Here is a 23,933-nt window from a genome sequence, read left to right on the forward strand (position 1 = left end):
TACCTGAAAACAGTCTCTTATTACTCATTTAGTCTGTGTGGTTTAGTTACCCAGGTAACTACAGCTAAATTCTGTCCTCTCTAATTCAGACTGCCAGATGTTTCTCCCTCACCTTCCCCAAAACCTTTCTAATATGATTATTTTATTCTCTGAGAATCATAGTATTTAAGTTCTCCTGATAGGGCCTTACATAATTGCATGAACAACAGAGTTCTTCTGGATGTGATTCTTATGAATAAAGGCAGACAATTTTTGGAGCATCATGGAAAACAACAGGTGGTGGGTTTATAAAATTAATTATTATTGACAGATTTTATTCAATTGCAGTTTTTTTTTAATTTTGGAAGACAGTGTTTTCCTTAGAGTGCTATTTGCTCTGTGTTATAATGATGTACTTTTTTTTTACTAAAATAGTGTTCTATTTTTAACTTAATATTTTCACTGAACCATCTCAAATATTTTGTGAAACAAGGTCTAAAGTATAAATAAGTAAACTGCTGTATATCCCAACTCAGTCTCATTATGTATCAGACTTATATTGGGTTTTGCAAATATTTATTACTTTAAAAATCATATTTTAGCCCCTGGGAACTTCATATTACTAATTGCAAATTAAATGGACAGGTTCAGTCATAGTTAAAAATATAGTGGTGAAATCAGCATTTACATAAAGTAAATCTGTAGGTTATAGTTACAATATTTATTCCTTTGTTTATCTTAGAGAGTTTATTACTAAAACAGGCTCTCTAGGCTCCTTCTTCTATTGGCCTCACTGCTCTTTTACTAAATATAAAATGTGGTTTCTCCAGTTTGGAAGGTTTCAGGATTTTGTGGTGTCCTCCCAAATACCACTGGGACATGTTGCATCATCCACTCGGGCACCTACTTAGACTTGTCAGCGGTCCAGTGGTAGGGCACCTGTGTCCCATTAAAAAGAAGCACTGTCATTATCTGCTATTCGGTCAAATTGCTTATTAGTTGGGAGGATACTCTTATTAGCTATGGTAATAAGGATTCATCCAGTGCTATAAGTGAGAATGGAATTATATGTTGGATTGGTTTTTGAGGTTCTTTTTTAAAATATCATTTGACTGTCATCCATTTCTTTTGCATAAATTTTATAGGACCCCATATTAGTTTTCTGTTGCTGATGTAACAAATTACCACAAACCTCATGGCTTAAAACAACTCAAGTTTATTATCTTGCAGTTCCGTAGGTCAGAATTCTGACATGGATCTCACTGGACTAAAATCAAGGAGTCATCAGAGCTTCGTTCCTTTCTAGAGGCTCTAGGGGAGAATCTGTTTCCTTGCCATTCCCAGCTTCAAGAGGCTACCCGTATTCCTTGGCTCATGGCTCCCCCTTCCTCCATCTTCAAAGCTAGGAATGGCATATTGAGTCCCTTTCATGCTCAAATTTCTCCTGTCTCCTCCCATATCTATCAGATGCGGATGAGAAAGGGGAAAGTTTCTCTGCTTTCAAGGACTGTGTGATTTAGGCCCACCTGGGTAGTCCAGGATAATCTCCCCATCTCAAGTTCTTTAACCTTAATCCCATCTGCAGAGTCCTTTTTGCCAGGTAAGTACAGACATCTTTGGGAAGCCATTATTCTGTCTACCTTAGAACCTAGACATCTTTCTAAAATATTATTTCACTAATTTAAAACTTTTATGGTTAAAAGATTAAAGGTGTGATTTGAATTAATGCTGAGAAAATATATCACCTCTAGCTCTGACTTCTTAACTTCAAACTCTTACCTGTAATTTTCTGTTGAACATATTTTCTTAGTCTGTAAGCATCTTGTTAGCATTTGCTATGTAACAAACTACCTTATAATTAATTATCATTGCCCACACATCTCTGGGTGAGCTGATCTAAGCTAGGTTTGGATGGGTGTCTCTGATGACCTTGGCTGGGCTCGCTGTGCATCCATGAGTCTGCTGCAGGTCAGCTGAGAATTGTCTAATCTAGGGGCTCTGTGGGGCAGCTGTGTTTCACACTTCTCGCATCTTCCCACCTTGGGCTACCCGGGTCCTGTTCTTATGAAAATGGCAGAAATACAAACTTAGAAGTGGAAACAGATGAAGCCTCTTATGCCTTAAGCTTAGAGCATAGAAACTGTCACTTTTGCTCTATTCTATTGGTCTACTAGTCACATGACCAAATCAAGGCACTGAGAAATATACTCCACCCTTTTAATTGGGAGGAACTGCAGAGTCACTTAGCAGAGGGACTTGAATAGAGAGAGGGAGTAAGGAATTGGGGCCAGTGATGCAACTAACCCCACTCAAACTCTGTTTACCCAAACTGAACTCATCTCTGTGACTACCTCCCTCACAAGAAACCTGTTTTGCTTTCTTTATTTCTGGTTTTAGTTAATGATACTACTCTATGTCTAGTCACCCAAGCCAGAACCCTACAAAGTATTCTAGAGTCTTCTCTTTCCCCTTTCCCTATCTTCAATATTTACCTTGTAAAATATCTCTCTGTAATCTGTCCAGCCTATTACCATCACTGCTCTGGTTCAGGCTGTCATACCTCCTTAAGAAGAGAGGGAGCGAGTTGTCTCTTAATTGTCTCCAATCTAGCTTCCTTCAGATCCATCCCTTATATTGCAGCCAGAATACTCTACCTGAAATACAGATCCCACTCCTGTTCAGTGGCTTCTCATTGCTTCTAGAGGAGGCCCTCTGTGATCTAGATTTGCCAGCCTCATGTGCTGCTGTTTCCTGCCTTTTGCTTTACCTTTAGTTCAGGAGTCAGCAAAATATGGCCAGTGGGCCAGAAAATCTGGCCTGCCACCTATTTTTATACAGTTCATGAGCTGAGAATGTTTTTCACATTTTTAAGTGATTAGGAAAAAAAAAAGGGAAAAAGGAACAGTATTTTGTGACACATGAAAATTATAAAATTTAAACCAGTGTTCATAAATAAAGTTTTATAGGAACAGAGCTACACTCATTCATTTTTGAATTGGCTGTGGCTGCTTTCACATTACAGTGGCAGAGTTGAAATTTTTGCTCATATTTTTGCTCATAAAATATTTGCTCTCTGATCCCTTACAGAAAAAGTTTACCAACCCCTGCTCTAGTCAGCTAGAACTTATAATAGCTCCCCTTATGTACCATTCTGTTTATCATGCCTCAGTACTTTTATTACATTGTTTCTTTGCCTGGATAACTCTATAGCTTTATTGCTATATAATTTACGTACCAAACAATTCACCCATATAAAGTGTACAATTCAGTGGTTTTTAGTATATTCACAGCGTTGTGCAACCATCACCACAGTCAGTTTTAGAACATTTTCATTATCTTCCCTCAAAACCTCACGCCCATTAGCAGTAGCTCCCCATTTCCTTAACCCTCTCCCCTGGCCCTAGACAACCACCAAATCTACTTTCAGTTTCTATAGATGTGCCCATTCCTGATATTTACAATAAATGGAACCATACAACATGTGGTGCTTTTGTGACTGGCTTCTTTCACTTAGCATAATGTGTTTAAGGTTTATACAAATTATAGCATGTATCAGTGCTTCATTTCCTTTCATTGCCTATTAATATTCTGCTGTATGAATATACCACATTTTGTGTATCCATTCATCAGTTGATGGACATCTGGGTTGTTTTACTTTTTTGACTCTTTTGAGTAATGCTGCTATGAATATTTGTGTACAAGTTTGTGTGGTCATATATTTTCATTTCTCTTGGGTATATATCTGGGCTAATTCTTCCTTATCCTTTAAGAATTGATTTTTGGGTCATCTCTTTCAGAACTCTTCCCTTCCTCCTACGCAGGGTTAATGTCTTTTCCCTATGGCCCTGATAACATTCTCAAAGTATTTACCACATCATATTGAAATTATCTCTTTGCATGTCTGTCTCCTCTAAGTTTCCGGAGAGCAACATCAATGCCTTATCCAACTTTGTATCAATTGCAAACAGTTCAAAACTTCACTTAATATTTGTTGCACTAGAAAAACTATAAAATAATCTATGCTTTTGAATTAAAATAAACTTTATCTTTTGTCTTTTTTTGGTCTAATGTACATTGCCTTTTTTTTTTTTTTGGCGGTACGCGGGCCTCTCACTGTTGTGGCCTCTCCCGTTGCGGAGCACAGGCTCCAGACGCGCAGGCTCAGCGGCCACGGCTCACGGGCCCAGCCGCTCCGCAGCATGTGGGATCTTCCTGGACCAAGGCACGAACCCACATCCCCTGCATCAGCAGGCGGACTCTCAACCACTGTGCCACCAGGGAAGCCCCATTGCCTTTTTTTAAAGTCTCTTGGACTACATATTGAGATAACTGATCTTGAATTTTTTTTTTAAGGCCTGCAAAGAAAACAAAAAAAGGTGCCAAAGAAAAAGCGTCAGATGAGAAAAAAGATGAGATAGAAAAAATAAAGTCATATCCCTTTATGGAAGGTGAACCTGAAGATGATGTCTACCTAAAACACTTATATCCAAGGCAGATATACGAGGTGGAGAAAGCTATTCACTTACTTAAGAAATTTCAAGTTCTGGACTTTACTAATCCAAAGCAAGGTGTCTATCTTGATTTGACACTGGATATGACACTGGGGAAGAAGGTATGTAGACTCAATTAAAATTTATTTGTGAACAGTGGTCTAAAGAATTGCTGTTTCTTCATTTAAACAATTTTTGTCTCCTGTAATAATTTTTAGAAAATCTTGTGCTCTTTCTGAACTTTAGGTTGAAAAATATGTTTGTCTTAATTTTCCAAATATAAAATAAAATGTTGAATGTACTCTTCAGAGTTGATGAACATATATCTCCTCTTCATCTGAAAGTCACCGGTATAAATTTCAATAAAAGTAGTGTTAAAATTAATTGAGGTATTGCTGTAACTTTGAAAAATGACTTAGCCTGCCTGGGTATGTTGTTCCTTCTCTGTAAATGAGGACTTTGGATTAGCTTAGTAGCCTTCAGATGTGTTCCTTAGAATCCTAAAGTTGAGACTAAGTTTGGGTAGAGTTCCAAGCCCCTTACTCTCATCTCAGCCAGAACTTTGTCTGTTTATATATTGCAGTTCCATGGAAGACTTGTTTATAAAATTCTAAAAGTGGGAAAAACACTAGATTAGATTTGAGGTCCATTACAGCTCTAAATTTTATAAGCTTCTCACTTAAGAAGTCTGATTTTTTTGGAGATGATATTTTAATTTTTATTCCGAGAATGTCTTTTTTGGGTCAAACTAGAAGGTATGTAGTTTTGAATACAATTTAACAACCTCAATGACAACAATTAATTAAGCATGTAGAAGGAGGCAGTCCAGCATAGTGCTTAAGAGCATAGGCTCTGGAGTCGAGTTACAGTACAGGCCAGAATCCTGGCATCACCAGTTACCTGCTCTTTGAGCTTCTGGTTTAACCTCTCTAAATCTCAGTTTTTTCCTCTCTTTGTAAAGGGGGATAAAATGCTTATTAGTTCATTTGGTTATAGTGAGGATTAAATGAGATGATAGTGAAGGATTTGGTAAGAGTTTAATAATAATGATCAACATTTACTGGAAACTTTCTATGTACCAGCCACAGTGCTAAATGCTTTGCATGCATTTGCTCATTTAATTCTATAATAATCTCAGAAGAGGAAGCTGAGACACAGAAAGTGAGGTAACTTGCTCAAGGTCACAGAGTAGGGGGTGGAGTTAGGATTTGAACCAAGGTCTGTCTCATTTCTTAGTTCTTATTTTAGTTCATACCAGCCCTGTTGTAATTTTATTTTATACCATAGTGTTACTGTTCTTTTATTTTAAAATGTTGTACTGTCCAAGATAATCACTTTCTCAGTCAACCATTAATGCAGTTTATAACGAAGTCTTGTAGGACCACAGGTTTCATTTCATAAATGGAAGCCACTTGTAAACTAATAACATTGGAAGGGTACAGTTGTTTTCCTGAGACATTTTTTGTTATTGATAGAGTGCTTGTAAAACAAGCCAGCATTCCCCCAGGGGATGCTATTGTGATTGCTTGCCATTGAAAAATTTACTGAAGTCAGTTGTGACATGTTAATGGCAAAGGAATGCCAGTCAGTAAAACTGAGTTGCATGTCTGATATAAAGTGTGCTTAAGAGTTTGTGCCTTCTTGTCTGAAAAGAAATCTCAGGAGGTTATCTCTATGCAAAGCTTTTCTAAAAATATAATCTTTCAATCAGTTTAATTAGGGAGCAACTCCTTTTCTCTTTCTTCCAGACCTTAAGGCTGCACCAAAACTATGGGCCTAGAACTTGTTTCCCTGTGACGTCTCCCTAAGAGATCTGAGCCATAGGCCTAGACAGGTCCTTGACCCAGTGACTGAACATATTAGTTCTGAGGCCCTATAGAAACTCCACCTGTATTAGGGCGCCTCACATGCATTCCATTATTTATTTGGGATTTTCCAACTGGCTTCCCAAATATATCTGAAAGTGGTGGGTGGTCCAGGTAATTTCAAAATAGACCCACTCAGAAGAGCCTTTCAGGTTTGGCAATCTATCTTGGATTTAAAGTTAATATCATCTGATTTACCTGATGGTTTAGAGCCAATGATGGAAATTAGGGGTGACCTACTGAGCAGATCAGCTGGATATTGTTCAATATGCATAGCTATATACATGTCCTGCTTGATGGTATTAAAAAAATTACATGTTCTTTTGAATGTAATTCAGGGTAGCAAACGTTTATTGTCATCCATCATGTGGAAAGCATTGTACTAGGTGCTTGGGAAGATACGGATTGTGCAAACACATCTGTTAATATGTGAGAGACTGTGATGAATGATGTAGAGATAGAAGCCAAGTGCCATGGGAGTATGGAGCTGGGGAGAGAGATTTAGATTTTTATTAGGATTTCTTACAAAAGAAATGTAATCTCTTATGCCTTAAAGTGTAACCAGTGAATATTTCAGATATAGAAAAGCTGAATGAATTTTTCATAGTTGTTTTTCCATTGTTGTGTATTTAGAAAAAAGTGGAGCCGTTTGCCAGTGTTCTTAGTTTGCCATACCCATTTGTTTCAGAGACCAGCAAAGTTGCTGTATTTACAGGGGTGAGTAACCTTTGTCAACTTTTTATATCGCTTAATTTTTTTTACATATCACATTAGTCAATGATTAGAATAACTGAATGAGTAGAGTTAGAGGAAACCTTAGCATTCCTTTAGACTTATTTTCCCCACATGAAGCTCAAAGCAATTAGATGACTTATTTGAGGTTATGTTATTAGCTTGAGAAAGAGCTAAGCCACAACATTAACTTCATCATTATTCATCTACCATATTATGTTTCTCACAAGAAACTGAAGAGAAGTATAGAATTTATCCTACTAGCTGCTGCTTCCTACTGAAGCTCTTCAAACAAGAATAACATTGACGTTAAAGCAGTGGGCCCATTTAGTGCTGTGAAGACATACAAACCACACTTTTAAAATGGTCTAGTCTGGAAAGTCAAGAAAGTCAAGGCGATAACAAGTGTAGTAATACAGCTCTTTGTCATTCTTTTTGTATTATAAACATTTGTTTATAACATGTTCATGAATTTGTTTTGTAAGGTGTTTTGATTCCTCTCTATCTGTCTCACTTTCAATGAAGAAATTCTTTACTCTTTTCCTAGGAAAGTAGAGAATATAGCTCTTGGAATGCCACAAAACTTGAGGAAATAAGGGAGTGATATGTTCTCACAGTAAAACCAAATGGCATGAATGGAACATATAGAAAAAAAACCCCTAATACTGTGCATTTTTCTTTTGAATTTTCAGACAATAGGCTAAACTTTGGTTCTCGTTTCTTAAATTAAAAAAATTTTTACTCTTGTATATTGGTTTGATAAAATGTCTCCATTTAAATTAGCAAAACTAAATATATTTTAATCTTTTACTTTTGGAAGATGATGTATTGATAGCATTGGAGACTAAGGACCACTTGGTGGGTTCCTAATATGCCATTTTGATGGCATATTTGATGTGTTTCCTCATATGTTAAGTCAAGAAACACTTTAATCACCTCTAAACTAAACTTGTTCTGGATGTAATATCTCTGATTCATCTAGTTGAAAATTGATGCACATTCAGTTAAAAGAAAAAAAAAACAGTTTTTATTTTGAACTGTGGTATTATTTCTGACAAATACTTGAAAGCAGACTGAATTTGCTTAAAGATTGATGTTCATACTATTGTGTTTTGGTAGAATGCATCAGAGATAAAAATAGCAGAAGAAAATGGAGCTGCATTTGCAGGAGGAACTAATCTGATTCAGAAGGTACAGTATTGTTTTCATGTTCATTAGTTATAGAAATTGTTCTGTTATCTTTGACATCTATTGATTTATTACATGTGGAACATAACCACTCTGTTCATATCTTTTGATAAATGGTTACTAGAGCTTTACAGAACAGGGGAAATTTTTCCTACTCTTTTGAGTCTCAAAATCAAGCTAAGAAAAAACTATCCAGACTTTCTGATATTAACTATGCTTGATTTATATTATGATTTTTTTTTTCTTTGCTTCCTATATGTTTGTGAGAGTTCTGTGGGTAGACTGGAAAGGGCAGTATGACTCTTTCTGGTTTTGAATATGAGATTTGAGATGAAGCGCAAAAGGTAGCACGCATGGATATCTCTATTCACGTTTTGAAGGTCAAATATTTGTTTTGCTTTCTTGGAGTGAAAAGTGTGATTTGCTTTAGTAGATCACAAAGGATAGTATCTGACCTCTATAATATGGTACTTCTAGTTACTCTTAACTTTTACCTCCCCAACTTCATCAGTTCAAGTAATGTAGGCTTAGCATGGAGGCAAAAAAAAAATGATTATATAGCCTGCCTTAAGAAAATAACATAGAATTTGTGGAGCCCGTTTGAAACAAAGACAACATTTTTTTTTTTTTAAGAGGTGGGGAGGGGAATTTTCTGGTGGTCCAGTGGTTAGGACTCCTCACTTTCACTGACGAAGGAACTAAGGTCCCACATGGCCAAAAAAAAAAAAAAAAAAAAGACGTGGGGAGAAGAGGCACATCTGTTGAATTTTGGGAGTTATTTCTGAAATACAAAAGATTTCCCTAACATTCTCTACAATCTTCTCTTCTAAATCTAATCCTTTAGACTGTGGAATACTTATTGTTTTGTTTTTAGAATGGGAGAAAGTGATATGAAAATTTATCTTTTGTCCTGTATCCAGATTTCGATTTGGGGGAAGTTTTAACTGGACCATTAACTGGACCAAGCACAACAGTGCTTGTAGCATGTTTTTTTCTACCCCAGTAGTTCTCTAAATTTGGTGTGGATTCTGGATTTTTAAGGGGAATCTCTAGAATTATTTTTGGGAGCAGAACTAATGGAAAATATGAAGAGATGTACTTTCATATAGCTTCTAGGTCAAAGTCAGAGGGTGGTGCCCAATTCTCTCTGATGTATCATAAATTTTAATTTAGTAAGATTATTAACATTCTTTTAATATTAAAAAATAAACAGTACCACAAATTCTTTGGAATTTGAGAGTGTAGCTTGGACCCCGGAGTCAGAGAACTAACTATTCTTATTAAACTTGTGTACTGCCTTCCATCTGTTTTCTTCCGCAAGCATAAGAGTATCTTATAGAACTGTCATAGCAACAGTTTAGTTTGAATAGATATCTCCACTTCTTAAATGTTAAGTAAGAAGTTACTTCTCAAGAAAGAAATGGTATGGGAGCAGAAAGTATTCTGTATCATTAAGTTCATTAAATAAAATATTTTGAAAAAAGTAACCCAAATAAGGAAACCAGGTACATTTTGAAATTATTTGGTAAGTAAAATATTACAGGTACAGAATTTCTCTTTAGGTGCCCCACTGATGATCTATTATTAGAGGGAAAAATGCCACCTATATAAGGCATCAAAACCAATATATTCTTGCAGATTACCCCCTGGTATCTTTTAAAACTCATCCATTTTATTTTCAAAAGGTATTCAGGTTGTGAAGTAAATTCAGTACAGTTTTGTAAATAGTATCATGGCTGCAATTTTTTTTTTACACATTCTTATATTTTTTAATTAGTTTACATATCAATACTATTTTACTTAGTGCTTATAATAGGTAAATGTAGGATGAATTTACTGAACTTTTAGTCATTTCTTAGGTAAGACTTTATTTACTAAATTCATTTTGGTTTAATTACAGTACTTTTGAAATATCACAAGAATGCTTGGTTCTGAGGGATTTTTAAATAGTTTCATTTTTACTTGTCTCTAGAGCATGCATGATTTCCATCCATATAGTTTTATATTATTCAATGATATGATCTTAAGGTTAACTATAGCATAACTTTCAAACATAATTTTAAATTTAATTCAAAGGAACATGTTTTAGAATCAGTATTAGAAGGTGTTGGAGTAGAAATGTCACATACAGTTCTTTGACATTTCAAAATTGCCTCTGCTTTCATGTTTCTAGTGATGAGAGCCCTGGTTCTGGAACCACACTGCCTGTGTTTCAGTTCTGGGTCTGCCTCTTAGAAGTGCAAAGATTGACTCGTCCTCCTTAAGCCCTCCATTTCCTTATCTGGAATGTGTGGTCAATAGTACTCTCTTCATAGATTTATTGTTAAGACTTTATGAACTAAACCATGTATGATGCTTAGCAGAATGCTTGGCATGTTATAAGTTCTCTTTTAAAGTAAGTTGTTATTGTTTAGGGGAGCACAGTATGTTGTTTAGGGAGTAAAGAATTTGTAAAAAGAAGAAATAGTAACAGGAAGATCAAATTCCAGAATCACACTTAATTTTGCCAGAGTCCAGGTTTTTACAGTTCAGTGTGTAACCCCAAACCAAGGCTTTGAATGACATACTGTGATAAGACTTTATGCAAAACAATCATTGGCAAAATATTTGTTGTCCAGGCAGTATTGTTCTAAAAAGTTGCTTCATTTTATAATCAACTGAATTTTTAAATGGAGTATACTGTAGGAGTAAAACAATTACTTTGGGTGCCTGCCTGAATTAATTTAAAATGTCTTTTAAAAATTGAAATTATTTTCTTTGCTCTTAGAATGGAAATAGAGTATGGATAATAAACTATAAGTAAACTTGTCTTTGACTATTCCACTCCTCTTATTTTTTGGAGGCAAAGAGAATTTTGGTTTCAATTCTTTGTGAAAATAACGATAGATTCAGTTCTCCTGATGCTCCAAATTTAGGAAAGCAGTGTAGTTGCTAGTGATTTGGCAGCTAGTGGTTATTAATTTTACATGTGATCTATTACAAAATTTTCAACATATTTCTTCAGTTTTGATGGACATATGAATTCAACTTTGTGGGACTGTATGAGTCATGTACACATCAGTGATATGTTCTAGCTTGTAACACTTTGCCTGACATAACGCCATGGAAGAATTAAGCCCATTAAATGTTTGTTTATTTGTTTGTTTTTAATGGATGTGGCTATTTTTAAAAGAAAACATCAGAAAATGTTTTGCTTCTGATGGTTTTCATAATTGATAAATGTGTTCAAATGATCCTTGTGGTTAAAGAATTGTGCTTAATAGCTATTTTCTAAATTATAAGGGAAATTATTGCTACATTAGACTTTATTTTTAGAAAGATAAAGCTTTTTATACAATCTAAGGTTATCTTTTCCCCCCTGATTTTTAGATTTTGGATGATGAAATTCAACCAGACTTTTATGTAGCTGTTCCAGAAATAATGCCGGAGCTTAATCCATTAAGGAAGAAACTGAAAAAAAGATTTCCTAAGCTTACTCGAAGTAAGGGAGAATTCTTTTACTATTTCAATATGCTATCAACAACTTTCTAATATATATGTTTAGTTAGAAAACAAAATTGCTAATATATGTGTAGAATAAATAATATGTTCTTGTGTTTGAGTGTTGGGTTATATAGGAACATATGGATTTAATATTTTTTTCCTTTGGCATTAATATTGGTGATTTAATGTAATTTGAAGACCTAGTTACTTTATAATACCAGATCTTTAAATTTAGGCCATATTCTAGTTTTAAATTAGTGGAACATAATACCCACTACGTATGTTATCATCATACTATTTTATACCTCTTTATCAATATAACATGTATGCTCATTTATGTTAGCATTCAACATATATGTATGAATGCTTACTGTGTATGGTTCTGCAGTTATTTCCCTTGAGCAACTTTTCCCTTGTGGATATTTCCCCCTTATGAAACCTAGTAAGAGAAGTAAGGGTGCTACATAAATAGCCGTGTTATAAAGTATGAAGTATTATATGATAAATTCACAAGGTGCTGTAGGTGTTCAGTAGAGGAGGAATTTATACATAGGTGGGAAAATCAGAGAAGGCACCCTGAAGGGGGTGACATTTAAACTGTACCTTGAATAATTTGGTGAGCAGATTAAGGGGGATATTATTTTAAGTGGAAAGAATCTGTTAATCATAGACACTGAAGTAAGTTAGAAATTATCGGCTACATCCCATAAATATCAATTAGTTCTCTTTGGCTGTAGTGAATGGTACCCCTATGAAATGAAAGAGAATATGTTGTACTGGTAGATTGATGCCATGTTGAGCAGAATCTTGAATAAGATCCTAATAAATTTGGACTTTTATTCTGTATTCAACAGGAATCTCTTAGAAGTTTTTAAGGTGGGGGATTCTTCAGAGCTTTAATTTAGCAAGAGTTTGTAAGATGTATTGGCATGAATCAAAAGTAGAGGCAGGGAGACCAGTTCAGGTGCAATCGCCAGAGACTAATAAAGGTAATGTTTAAACTAAAGTCTTCATAATGAGACTGGAGTAAGAGGACAGATGTCAAAGATAATAGGACTTTGCACTAAGTAGTTAGGAATGGACATGTTGAGAGAGAGAAGGGGAAGAGTCAAATGATGCTGAGATTTAAACCTTGGGATCTCTCCTAATAAGTTGATGTCATTAATGGAAACAGGGAGTAGATTTGGGAAGAAAAGTAAGTTCATTTGCAGACATTGTTTCTTTTAGATGGTGCTGGATATCTGCTATAGATAGACGTTATTTCAAATACAATTTTGTAAGGTAAAAGCAAGTATTTTAAAATCATTTTAGTAGATTGGTCTTCAAATTTTAACTCTAGTTGAGCTAAAAAAAATCTTGTGAAAATTCTTCATACATGATAGCCACTAATGTTCATCTGAATTATAGATCATGTTCTATGCTGTAAGCAAATTCAAATGTACTCTTCAGTTTTGTTGTACCAGTGTTTTGTTTATTCTTGATAGCCTGCATTGAATAACACATCCTTTTGAGATATTGAACTGAGGTTTGACACTTTTTATTACGGATTTCCAGTACAGTAGTGTTTGTTTTCATGGAAGCACACTTACATTCTTTCCTAAGTAGGACCTGAAATTGAACATTATTTTAAAAATTAAACCAGAGTTGCAGTTGAATTTGAAAATAATTCTCATATTTTTTTCTAATTAAATTCAAGCTCAACAAAGCCAAACAATATTAAATAAAGTCAATTAAAACTGAAACTGAATACTGAATATATCTGTATTCAGCTCACTCCTTGCTTTGCACGGTTAACTGGTTTTTCACAGAAATTAATTTTGTTACCTTTGCTGCTTTATCCATTCTTTGAATAACTCTTTTGGCCTCAATTTTCTTTAGCGTTGAGGTTTCTTATTACCATTTTCATTGCAAAATTTGGGACTGAAAGGTTTTCAGATAACTTATTTCTTTATTTCAGATAAGAAAAGTTTCTTTTGAAAATGTTTATTTTTAGTAGTGGGCTTTGTTTCTGCTTTCATAATGAATCATAGCTTGTGTATACCATGGTCAAGTTACCTAGGTATGTTATCCCCGCCCAGCCCCCCCAATTTGCTTAACAAATCATCTTGGAAAACCAGGCAGACTTTCCTCGTTCCCTAACTTTTTCTTTTCAGCCCCACACGATCTGCTTAACAGCACTGGCAAAACATTTGTGTTCTTTAAACATGAAGACAAATGATTAACCTGTCAAAAATGTGAAAACAGAATACACCAGATGTGCATTAGAACAAATGAGGCTTGTATTATGCATTTTTAGAGCTTATTCAGAATCTTGTTTAGGAACATTTGATTCCCCTTACATCCAACAAAAGACGTAAGGGTAAAATAAAAATTACGTTTTGAGCAAATGGATGGAATTAAAAAACAAACAAACAAGCCCCTGCAGCTGAGCTCATTAGTTTCCCATTTTATCTTACATTTTGTTTTTCTAGTGGGAGTGGGTGTAACCAACTTGGCTGGATTGAATGTGCACGTTTTGCAGCATGTTTAATGCTGCAGTTTTATTTGTTTTATTTTAATTGCTTACGTAACTATAGGCAAGTTCTCTATTTTTCCAGTGCACATTTAGCTTGTTTTCTGAGTATTTCTTTTTTATCTCATTAAAAAAAAAAACACATTTAAAACTTGCTTTTTAAAATTTCTTGGAAGAAATTGGCCTTCATTTTGCATGTCAACTTAGCTTTTTTTTCTCCACAATACAAATGCCCTCTGAAATTCTTTCATATCTAATATAGATATATCTTATTGATATTTTTTGATTTTCTTTATTCCTAATCTTATTTTTTAGCATTTACTAAACAAAAAATACTAGTATGAAAAATATCTAGACTTAATGGAATCAGTTTTCTATTATGCATATTAAGCCATAGTAGGTATAATGGCATATGTGGAAATAGTTGAATTCTTTTAAAGCATACTAAGTTGTTGGCAGGTAAGGGATATAATTAGAAAACTGGAACCACTACTGTGTGTTCCTCTTAACACATAGTTCTTAGGATTGAACATCAGTGCTCCAGTTGGAGTCTTGTCAAAAGGATATTCCAGCAGACTTGTCCAAAGAGTATTCACATCTACTGAGTAGGACACTGCTTTCTGTATGGAAGTTGGTATTGTATCATATTTGAGAGTAATGGATATAAAGTTATTGAAATCTAATGTAAATTATTTTTAACTCATAGATTGACATGCTGTACTTCAGAGTATTGCTTGCATTATTGAAACAATTTGATTATAAAAGAAAAATGCTAAAACACAGGGAATTTTTGCAGGGTAACCAATTTGAAATTTTTCTAAATTTCCCTCTCTCATGTGTTAGTTTAAAAACTATTTATGTGTGAAAGACTCCAATGATGATTAGGTATGATTATAATTATTATAGATGAATTATTGATATATTATAGCTGGTTCTGTTGCTCTCCTTCATTTCCCTTACTCCAGCCATAGTGGCCTCTTTGCCCTTCTTTATACGCACTACGTGTTCTTCCTTCTCAGGTCTTTGGACTCATCGTCCCATCTGTCTGTAATGCTCTTTGCTAATTTGCCTGGCTCACATTCTTATTCAAATATCACCTTAAACAGAGAGGCCTTCTGTAACCATCCTATATAAAATATTAATCTCCACTTCCCATTATTACCGGATTTCTCATTATTGTGTTTTTTTTTTCCTTTGGCTGCGTTGGGTCTTCGTTGCTGTGCGCAGGCTTTCTCTAGTTGCGGCGAGCAGGGGCTAGTCTTCGTTGTGGTGTGCAGGCTTCTCACTGTGGTGGCTTCTCGTTGCAGAGCACGGGCTCTAGGGCGTGCAGGCTTCAGTAGTTGTGGCACACAGGTTTAGTTGCTGTGCAGCATGTGGGATCTTACTGGACCAGGGCTTGAACCTGTGTCCCCTGCATTTGGAGGCAGATTCTTAACCACTGTGCCACCCGGGAAGTCCCCATGTATTTTTTTGAATTATAGTTTTGTCTAGATATATGCCCAGGAGTGGGATTGCTGGATCATACAGTAATTCTATTTTTAGTTTTTTGAGGAACCTCCATACTGTTTTCCGTAGTGGCTGTATATAATGAGATTTTCATATTGACTTATCATGGGAAGAGCTGCTGGAGACACACTGAGAGTGGTGTGTCTCTAGTGGTATGTTCCTTATTGTATTTCTTACCCTCCAAATAAATTACATTTTCTAGGTACAAAATTGAAATTTTTTCAGGTTAAGTTATGGTATTGTGGAATATTAGAAGTATGTATGCAACTAGAGATTATCATACTAAGTGAAGTAAGTCAGAAAGAGAAAGACAAATACCATATGATATCACTTATATGTGGAATCTAAAATATGACACAAATGAACCTATCTGTGAAACAGAAACAGAATCAGGGACATAGAGAACAGACTGGTGGTTGCCAAGGGAGAGGGGGATGGGAGAGGGTTGGATTGGAAGTTTGGGATTAGCAGATGCAAACTGGTGTATATATAATGGATAAACAACAAAGTCCTACTGTACAGCACAGGGAACTGTATTCAATATCCTGTGATAAACCATAATAGAAAAGAATATGAAAAAGAATATATATATATGTATAACTGAGTCACTTTGCTGTAGAGCAGTAATTAACACAACATTGTAATTCAACTATACTTCAAAAAAACCAAATTTTAAAAAAGTTTAAAGTAAAACTAAAAAATATATTTATTTTTATGTGTTGAATTTGAGTTAAAATGTTAATGATTAAAGATTAGGAAGGTATAGTTTATGTTTGGAGTCTCCTCCATTATCCTTTGAAAATTCTTAGTTTTTACCTTGATTCCTTTTTTCTCCTTTCTTTATTCAGTTGCATCTTTTTTTCCACCCTAATGGAGGACAAAGTGACATTCGAATCCAATAAAGTCTCAAATCTTAACTCTTTCTTCCTGCCAGCTTCTGTAACCATTTGTGCAGCAATGAGCTGCTTCCAGATTGTACCACTCACTGATGTATTATTTCTACTGCTAGATCTTGCTACTTTTCTAGTTCCTTCCCTTCTTTATGGTAAGGCAGGTCAGACAAATTTCACACAAAGGTAAGTAAAAAGTACTTCAAAGATTTCAAGACTCCACTGTCAGCTTTTATCATGGGTTATTTTATAGGTTTTATTTTAATTTGTCATCAGTGTTTCTAAAGTATAAGCATCATGATTGTATATACTTATTTATTAGTTATTTATTACTGTACAACAATAATATCACAAATTTAGTGGCTTAAAACAACACACATTTACTATCTCAGCTTCTGTGTGTCAGGAATATGTATACAGCTAAGCTAGGTTCTCTGCTTCAAGGTCTCATAAAGCTACAATCAAGGTGTCAGCTGGGGCTGTGATTTTATATGAGACTTGACTGGGGAAAGTTCCCTTCCAGATTCATGTGGCTTTTTGGCAGAATTCAGTTCCTTGCAGGTTTCTGGACTGAGGATCTCAGTTTCTTGACCCATGGCTCTCTCCATATGCCACCTCACAACATTGTAGCTTGCTTCTTCAAAGCCAGTAGGAAGAGAGACTCCTCCAAGATAGGCATTGCAGTTTTATGTAATGTAATCAGGTATGCATAATCATACTGTCTCTTGCTTAGAAGCATGTTGCAACTCTCATCCATATGCAAGGGGAAGGGATCACGCAAAGGCATGAACACCAGGAAATGGGCCACCCTAAAGTCTCTCTGCCACAAATCATTTTTTATATCTTAACTTGGTTGAATGTTTCTCTTATTCAGTAATTTTTGCTACTTGTTTAGATGTAGTGATAACTTTGAATTTTCTCCTTTTATAACCAGATTCCATTGGCCGAGACATCCCCAAAATGCTTGAATTATTTAAAACTGGACATGAAATTAAGGTAGATGAAGAAAGGGAGAACTTTCTGGAGACCAAAATAGGAACAGTAAGTTATAGTGAAAATTATTCAGTAACCCCTTTTATTTTTTGCTTAAGTGATTCATTAATAATTTATAACATACCAGCCCTTTGAACTTGTCCTTGTCAGTAGCATTAGAAGTGGCACTAAATATATACATAGATAATTTTTTTATGAGTTGAATTCATAAATTTTAGTGGTGCTTTAGAATTCCTTCTTTTCTAGAGTTATGTGCCACTCTCTGACATTTACTTGTACTTTGCCTTATTAGTCTAGTCTATGTTATTTTTGCTAATATTTTAAGCATTTTGGGAGTTGGGTCTATATCTTACATGTACCTTATAGAGTATTACATAATGCTGAGTCCATAGTAAGTATTTAATGCTACTTTAATGGAATTGAGTAATTTGCTTTATTTTAATGAATTGTTTCTGATTATCCCTGCTTGTGTTTTAAAAGCTGTTTGCCCACTTATAGAAGATGCTGGAAATTAATTTCCAAAGCCATTTTTGGGACACTAATATAGCTAAATCAGATTTTTATATGACTGTGTTTCAAAAGATATAGTCTTTTGCTAATATTTCTTAATCCTAAAGAATTTCTAACGTGCCTATTTAATGTATGTAATTTTTTCCTGTGCAGTAACTATAGGAATAATAATAATATTGTTAGCCAAATTTAAACAGTGCCTACCAAGTGCTAGCACTATTCCAGACATTTTTCATATATTCTTTTATTCCTGAACCCTATAAGAGGTAAATTATCATCCCTAATTTATAGGTGAAGGAATGGAAGCCCAAAGAGGTTAAGTAATTTTTCCAGTGTCTCACAGCTAGTATGAGACATACTTGGTATTTAAACCTTGGGAGTCTCCGCAAGAGTCCAAGCTCTTTAGCCTGTCTTGCCTCATGACTGGAGTTATTTGAAGAGCTATTATTCCTCCTCCCATCCTACTCCTGAGAGCAATTCTGCATTATAGCCCACCACTAGTAGTCCAAACTCATTGAGCTGTACCTATTGTAAATCATCAGAAATATATAAAAGGAACTTATCTAGTTTTATGGAAGGAAAACTTGCTTTAGAAAGGGGGCAAAGCAAGTTTAATCCAGTCAGGGATTGGGAAACTCCCCTTCGCCTTCATTATCATCAAAGCTTATCTCTAATTCAGTTGGCGTTGAGCTCTGCTTGAATCTGATGTTGGAATTTCCTTGTTCCCAAAAGGCCCTTGGCAGTGTGTCTTGTTTCTCAGAGATGGCAACATTGCAATGTGAAACACAAACAGAAAACCAAATAGAAATTTTAAGAGACTATTCTAGAGCTGTAGAGACTTGGGCTTGAATACCTGTTCTGCTACTTAAGGGATGGCAGATTTTAGACAAGTTTCTTTTCTTTTTTTTTTAAATGTTTCTTTAATTGAAGTATGGTTGATGTACAATATTATATAAGTTACAGATGTACAATATAGTGACTCACAATTTTAGAAGTTATGATCCATTTATAGTTATTATAAAATATTGTTTATGTTCCCCATGTTGTACAATATATCCTGGTAGCTTATTTTATATATAATAGTTTGTACCTCTTAACCCCTTACTCCTATATTGCCCCTCCTCCCAAACAAGTTACTTAATGTTGTTGTGTCTCAAATTTCCTCATCTATAAAATTTATATAGTAATATCTATTTCACAGTGTGGTATCAAAGATTAAATAAAATTTTAGAATGATAACACCTATTGTTACTGTTTTAGTTGGACTGTTTAGGTCTGTAAATTATCTTTATAAGACTCTTTCTTCCTAGATGTATCTTTTTTCTTAAGTAATGTTTTCAGTATATTGAGTAGTGTTAATAGTTTATATAGATCCTAACTCAGTGTATAAGAAACCATGGCATCTCATTCATTACTTTTAACAAATACCATAGTGATTAAGACATGGGCTCCAGACCAGACTACCTGGATCTTTTAGAGATATAATGCTTTTTCTTAATGAAAAAGAAATTAATCTGTGTGCCTCAAGAGAATCTTTTCTGAGTACTATTTAAATAGCATAGTATAGTAGGAGGTTAAGAGAATGGTTTTAGATTCATACGTGTGGATTCAAATCCTAGTTCCAGATTAGAACTGTGTTACCTTGCTCTCTGAGCCTCAGTTTTCCCCCATTCCCCATTTTCCCTATATGTAAAATGATGTTGATAATGATATATACTTTATAGATTAGGAAGGAGTAGATGAGATAATGACCTAATAACTATTAAACAGAATTCTACTTCTGGCTAAGATGGAGTAACAGGGACCTGATTTACTCTCCCACCTAAAGCAATTAGCATTACCTTGATACCAAAACCAGACAAAGGAAATGACAGTCCAGCATCATTCATGAATGTAGATATTAAAATTATAAACTAAACTTTAGCAAATAGAATCCAGCAATGTATAAAAAGAATAGCATATCATGACTGAGTAGGGCTTATCCTAGGAATTCAAGGTTAGTTTAACATTCAACAATCAATCATTATAATTTACCACATTAACACACTAAAAATCAAAAGTCATGTGATCATCTCAGTAGATACAGAGAAGACATTTGACAGAATCCAACACTTGTTCCTGACTAAAATGTCTCAGAAAACTAGGAATAGAAGTTAATGTCCTCAACCAGAAAAACGGCATCTAAGAAAAAGCAGCAGCTGATATCATAGTGATGAAAGGCTGAATGCTTTCCTCCTAAGATCAGGAACAAGATAAGGATATCCACTCTCACCACTTCTGTTCAGCATTAATCTAGGGATTCTAACTGGTGTAGTCAGGCAAAAAAAAAAGAGGCAGCAGATTAGAAAGGAAGAAGTAAAACTCATTTTTCAAAGGATGACATGATCTAGATACTAGAACAAGGAAGTGAGTTAAGTAAGTTGAAGGATACAAGATCAATATACAGAAATCAGTTTGCTTCTATATAACAGCAATGGACATTTACAAATTAAAATTTAAAACTAAGGAATGCCATTTATAGTGGTATTAAAAAATATGAAATACTTAGGGATAAATCTGACAAAAGATGTGGAAGATCCATACACTGGAAACTTCAAAATAGTGGAGAGAAATTAAATAAAGAAGATCTAAATAAATGATGGAATGAATCATGTTCAGGGATTAGTAAACTTAATATTGTTAAGGTGTCAGTTATCCCCACAATAATGTATAGATTCAGTACATTCTCAGTCAAAATCCCATTAAGGTTTTTTGTAGAATTGACATGATTCTAAAATTCATGTGAAAATACAAAGGATCTAGACTAGCCAAAACATCTTTAACAAAGGACAAAATTGGAGGTCTATCTGATTTCAAGATTTATAAAGCTACAGGAATTAAGACAATGTGACGTTGATGTCAAAAGAGACAAAACAATCAATGGAGTAGAATAGAGAGTCCAAAAAAAAAAAAGGACAAAACACATATGGACAACTGATTTAAAACAAGATGCAAAAGCATTTTTAATGGTGAAACAAGTCTTTTCAACAAACGGCAGTGGAATAATTAGGTATCTGTATCTGATAAAATGAACTTTGATCCACACTTCATACCATATATAATTACCTCAAAGTGTGTCAAAGACCTAAATGTAAAGCTTAAAATTATAAAACTTCTGGAAGGAAATGTTGGGTCAGGGACTAATTTCTTAGATATGACACCAACAGCATGATCCACAAAAGAACAAATTGATAAATTGTACTTTTTAAAAATTAAAAGCTTTTTCTCTTTAAAAGATACAGTTAAGAGAATGAAAAGGTAAATTGCAGATTGGGATAAAATATTTGTAAACCATCTGTCTGATAAATCCACGATATATAAAGAACTCTTAAAACTCAACAATAAAACAATCCAGTTTTAAAAGTCAAAAGGTTTGAACACACCTCACTAAGGGGTGACAAACACATGGCAGACAAATGACAAACATATTGAAAGATGCTCAACATTATTGTAGTTGTTAAGGAAATACAAATTAAAATCACAATGAGATATCATTACACATCTATTGGAATAACTAAAATTAAAAAGACTGATCATACCAACGTTGGTGAGAATGTGGAGCGACTGGAATGTTCATATGCTGCTGTGGGAATGTAAAATGATGCACCCTCTTTGGCAAACAGTTTGGTAGATTAAGAAGTTTAATACCCACCTACTATATGATCCCACTACTTCACATTTAGATATTTACTCAGGAGAAATGGAAACATATGGTTATGCAAAGATTTGTAAACAAATGCTTATATCAGATTTATTTGTAATAGCCAAAACCCAGAAACATTTCACGTGTCCATTGACAGGTGAATGTATAAACAAACTTTGTTATGTCTATACAATTAAATATTCTTTAATACAGTAATAAAAAGAAACAATTGATGCATGCTTTAACATGAATGAATTTTTTAAAAATCATGCTGAATGAAAGAAGCCAGACAAGAAGGAGTACATACTGTGTGATTCCATTTATGTAAAATTCTGGCAAATGCAAAGTAATATATAGTGACAGAAACTAGACTGGTAGTTGCCTTGGGGACAAGGTGGCTGGGATGGGGTGGAGAGGAGGGATTACAAAGGAGCACAAGGAATTTGGGATATGATTGACATGTTTGTTATCCGGACTGGTGATGGTTTGAGTGTATACGTATGTCAAAACTTAATAAATTGACACTTTAAAAATGTGCAACATATCCCTTGGAATACTGTTTAGCAATAAGAAGGAACAAACTATGGATACATGCTATGATGTGGATGAACCTCAAAAACATTATGCTTAGTGAAAGAAAACAGATGCAGAAACCACATTTATGTGAAATGTCCAAAAAAAGGGTGAAACTGTAAAGACAAAAAGTAGATTAGTGGTTGCCTGGGGCAAGGGGTTGGGAGGAAACAGGCATTAACAGTAAATGTGCCTCAGGGATCATCAGTTTTTTTTTTTTGCGGTACGTGGGCCTCTCACTGTTGTGGCCTCTCCCCTTGCGGAGCACAGACTCCGGACGTGCAGGCTCAGTGGCCATGGCTCACGGGCCCAGCTGCTCTGCGGCATGTGGGATCTTCCCAGACCGGGGCACGAACCCGCGTCCCCTGCATCGGCAGGCGGACTCTCAACCACTGCGCCACCAGGGAAGCCCGGGATCATCAGTTTTAAAACTGATTTATGGTATTGGTTGATAAACATACTAAAAAATCATTGAATTATAAATTAGAAGATGGTGAATAACATCATATGCAAAATATGCCTCTATAAAGTTATCAAGTATACCTCAATAAAGTTGTTGAAAAAGGAATAAAAATCTGTCTACAATTGTATCTAATACAATATAACTATTCCATAAAAATATTTATTTTTATAATTATCAGAGGTAACAGATTTTTTTAAAAAAGATTTCAAAGCAAAGTAATATATCTTCCTTAAAATTTGGCGATTTCCACGAGTGATGTTATTCTTATTATATAGTTGGAAATACTAAAGGTTTATTTTTGTTGTTGCTTTGTTTCTGTTGTTGCCACCTGTATGATACAAGGATTGGATTTAGAATGAGTGTGCAGATGAAGGGGCACTGACAGCATTACATGCCCATTCAGGGTCCGCCTCATTTTGGATAAAAGGGGGCTATCCAGAGCAGGGTCAAAAGCGATGTATGGCCATGGGCCAAATCCAGTTGTGGCCTGTTTTTTTTTATAACCTGTGACCTAAGAATCGTCTTTACAATTTTAAATGGTTTTAAAAAACAAGCAAAACAAAGAATTTGCAGAGATTATACGTGGCCTACAAAGCTTAAAATATTTACTGTCTGGATCTTTAGAGAAAAGTTTTGCTGACTCCTAATCTAGAAAGATGTTTTGAGGGAGAGTGAAATGTATTAGTTTTGTGTTTTTATTTGCCTATATGGGAGAGACTATCTTACTTTAGTTAAATCACCTAGAATTCCCTTGTTTTAATTCTGTACTGCCACATTGCTTCAGGATCCAGTTCTAATACTGCTGTAATGTGAAATTGATCTTGAGTAGTTTAAGCTGGTTTTTATTCTGTATCAAAGTGATAAATACAGATAAATACAATCAGTTGAATGATCTTTCTTAATTATCTGACTTGAGGATTAGCATCTTGGGTATTAGAACTCAACCACTACTGCCTTTGTATATCAGAACTTTACTAATGCTCTTACAGCCAGCCAGTATCTAACATTTGTCTGCATTACTTGCAGGTAAATTAGTTTCCTTCTTAATCTTTCCTACCATTTGTACC

The 23,933-nt window shown here is 34.8% G+C and overlaps 1 protein-coding gene across 2 annotated transcripts in view; it reads left to right on the forward strand.

Moving 5' to 3' along the window:
- Positions 1–23,933, forward strand: part of MRPL1 (mitochondrial ribosomal protein L1) — a gene marked incomplete at its 5' end in the record, with an annotated part of 58,404 nt that overhangs the window by 14,941 nt on the left and 19,530 nt on the right. For both annotated transcript variants that reach the window (XM_079714197.1, XM_079714198.1), the window contains 5 exons: positions 4,333–4,591; positions 6,968–7,051; positions 8,186–8,257; positions 11,624–11,735; positions 17,580–17,686. In XM_079714197.1, the coding sequence (XP_079570323.1) occupies positions 4,333–4,591; positions 6,968–7,051; positions 8,186–8,257; positions 11,624–11,735; positions 17,580–17,686 (634 nt within the window). The remainder of the gene's footprint in view (positions 1–4,332; positions 4,592–6,967; positions 7,052–8,185; positions 8,258–11,623; positions 11,736–17,579; positions 17,687–23,933) is intronic.

The sequence above is a fragment of the Hyperoodon ampullatus genome (assembly GCF_949752795.1).
Source record: "Hyperoodon ampullatus genome assembly, chromosome: 1".
Classification (NCBI taxonomy): domain Eukaryota; kingdom Metazoa; phylum Chordata; class Mammalia; order Artiodactyla; family Ziphiidae; genus Hyperoodon; species Hyperoodon ampullatus.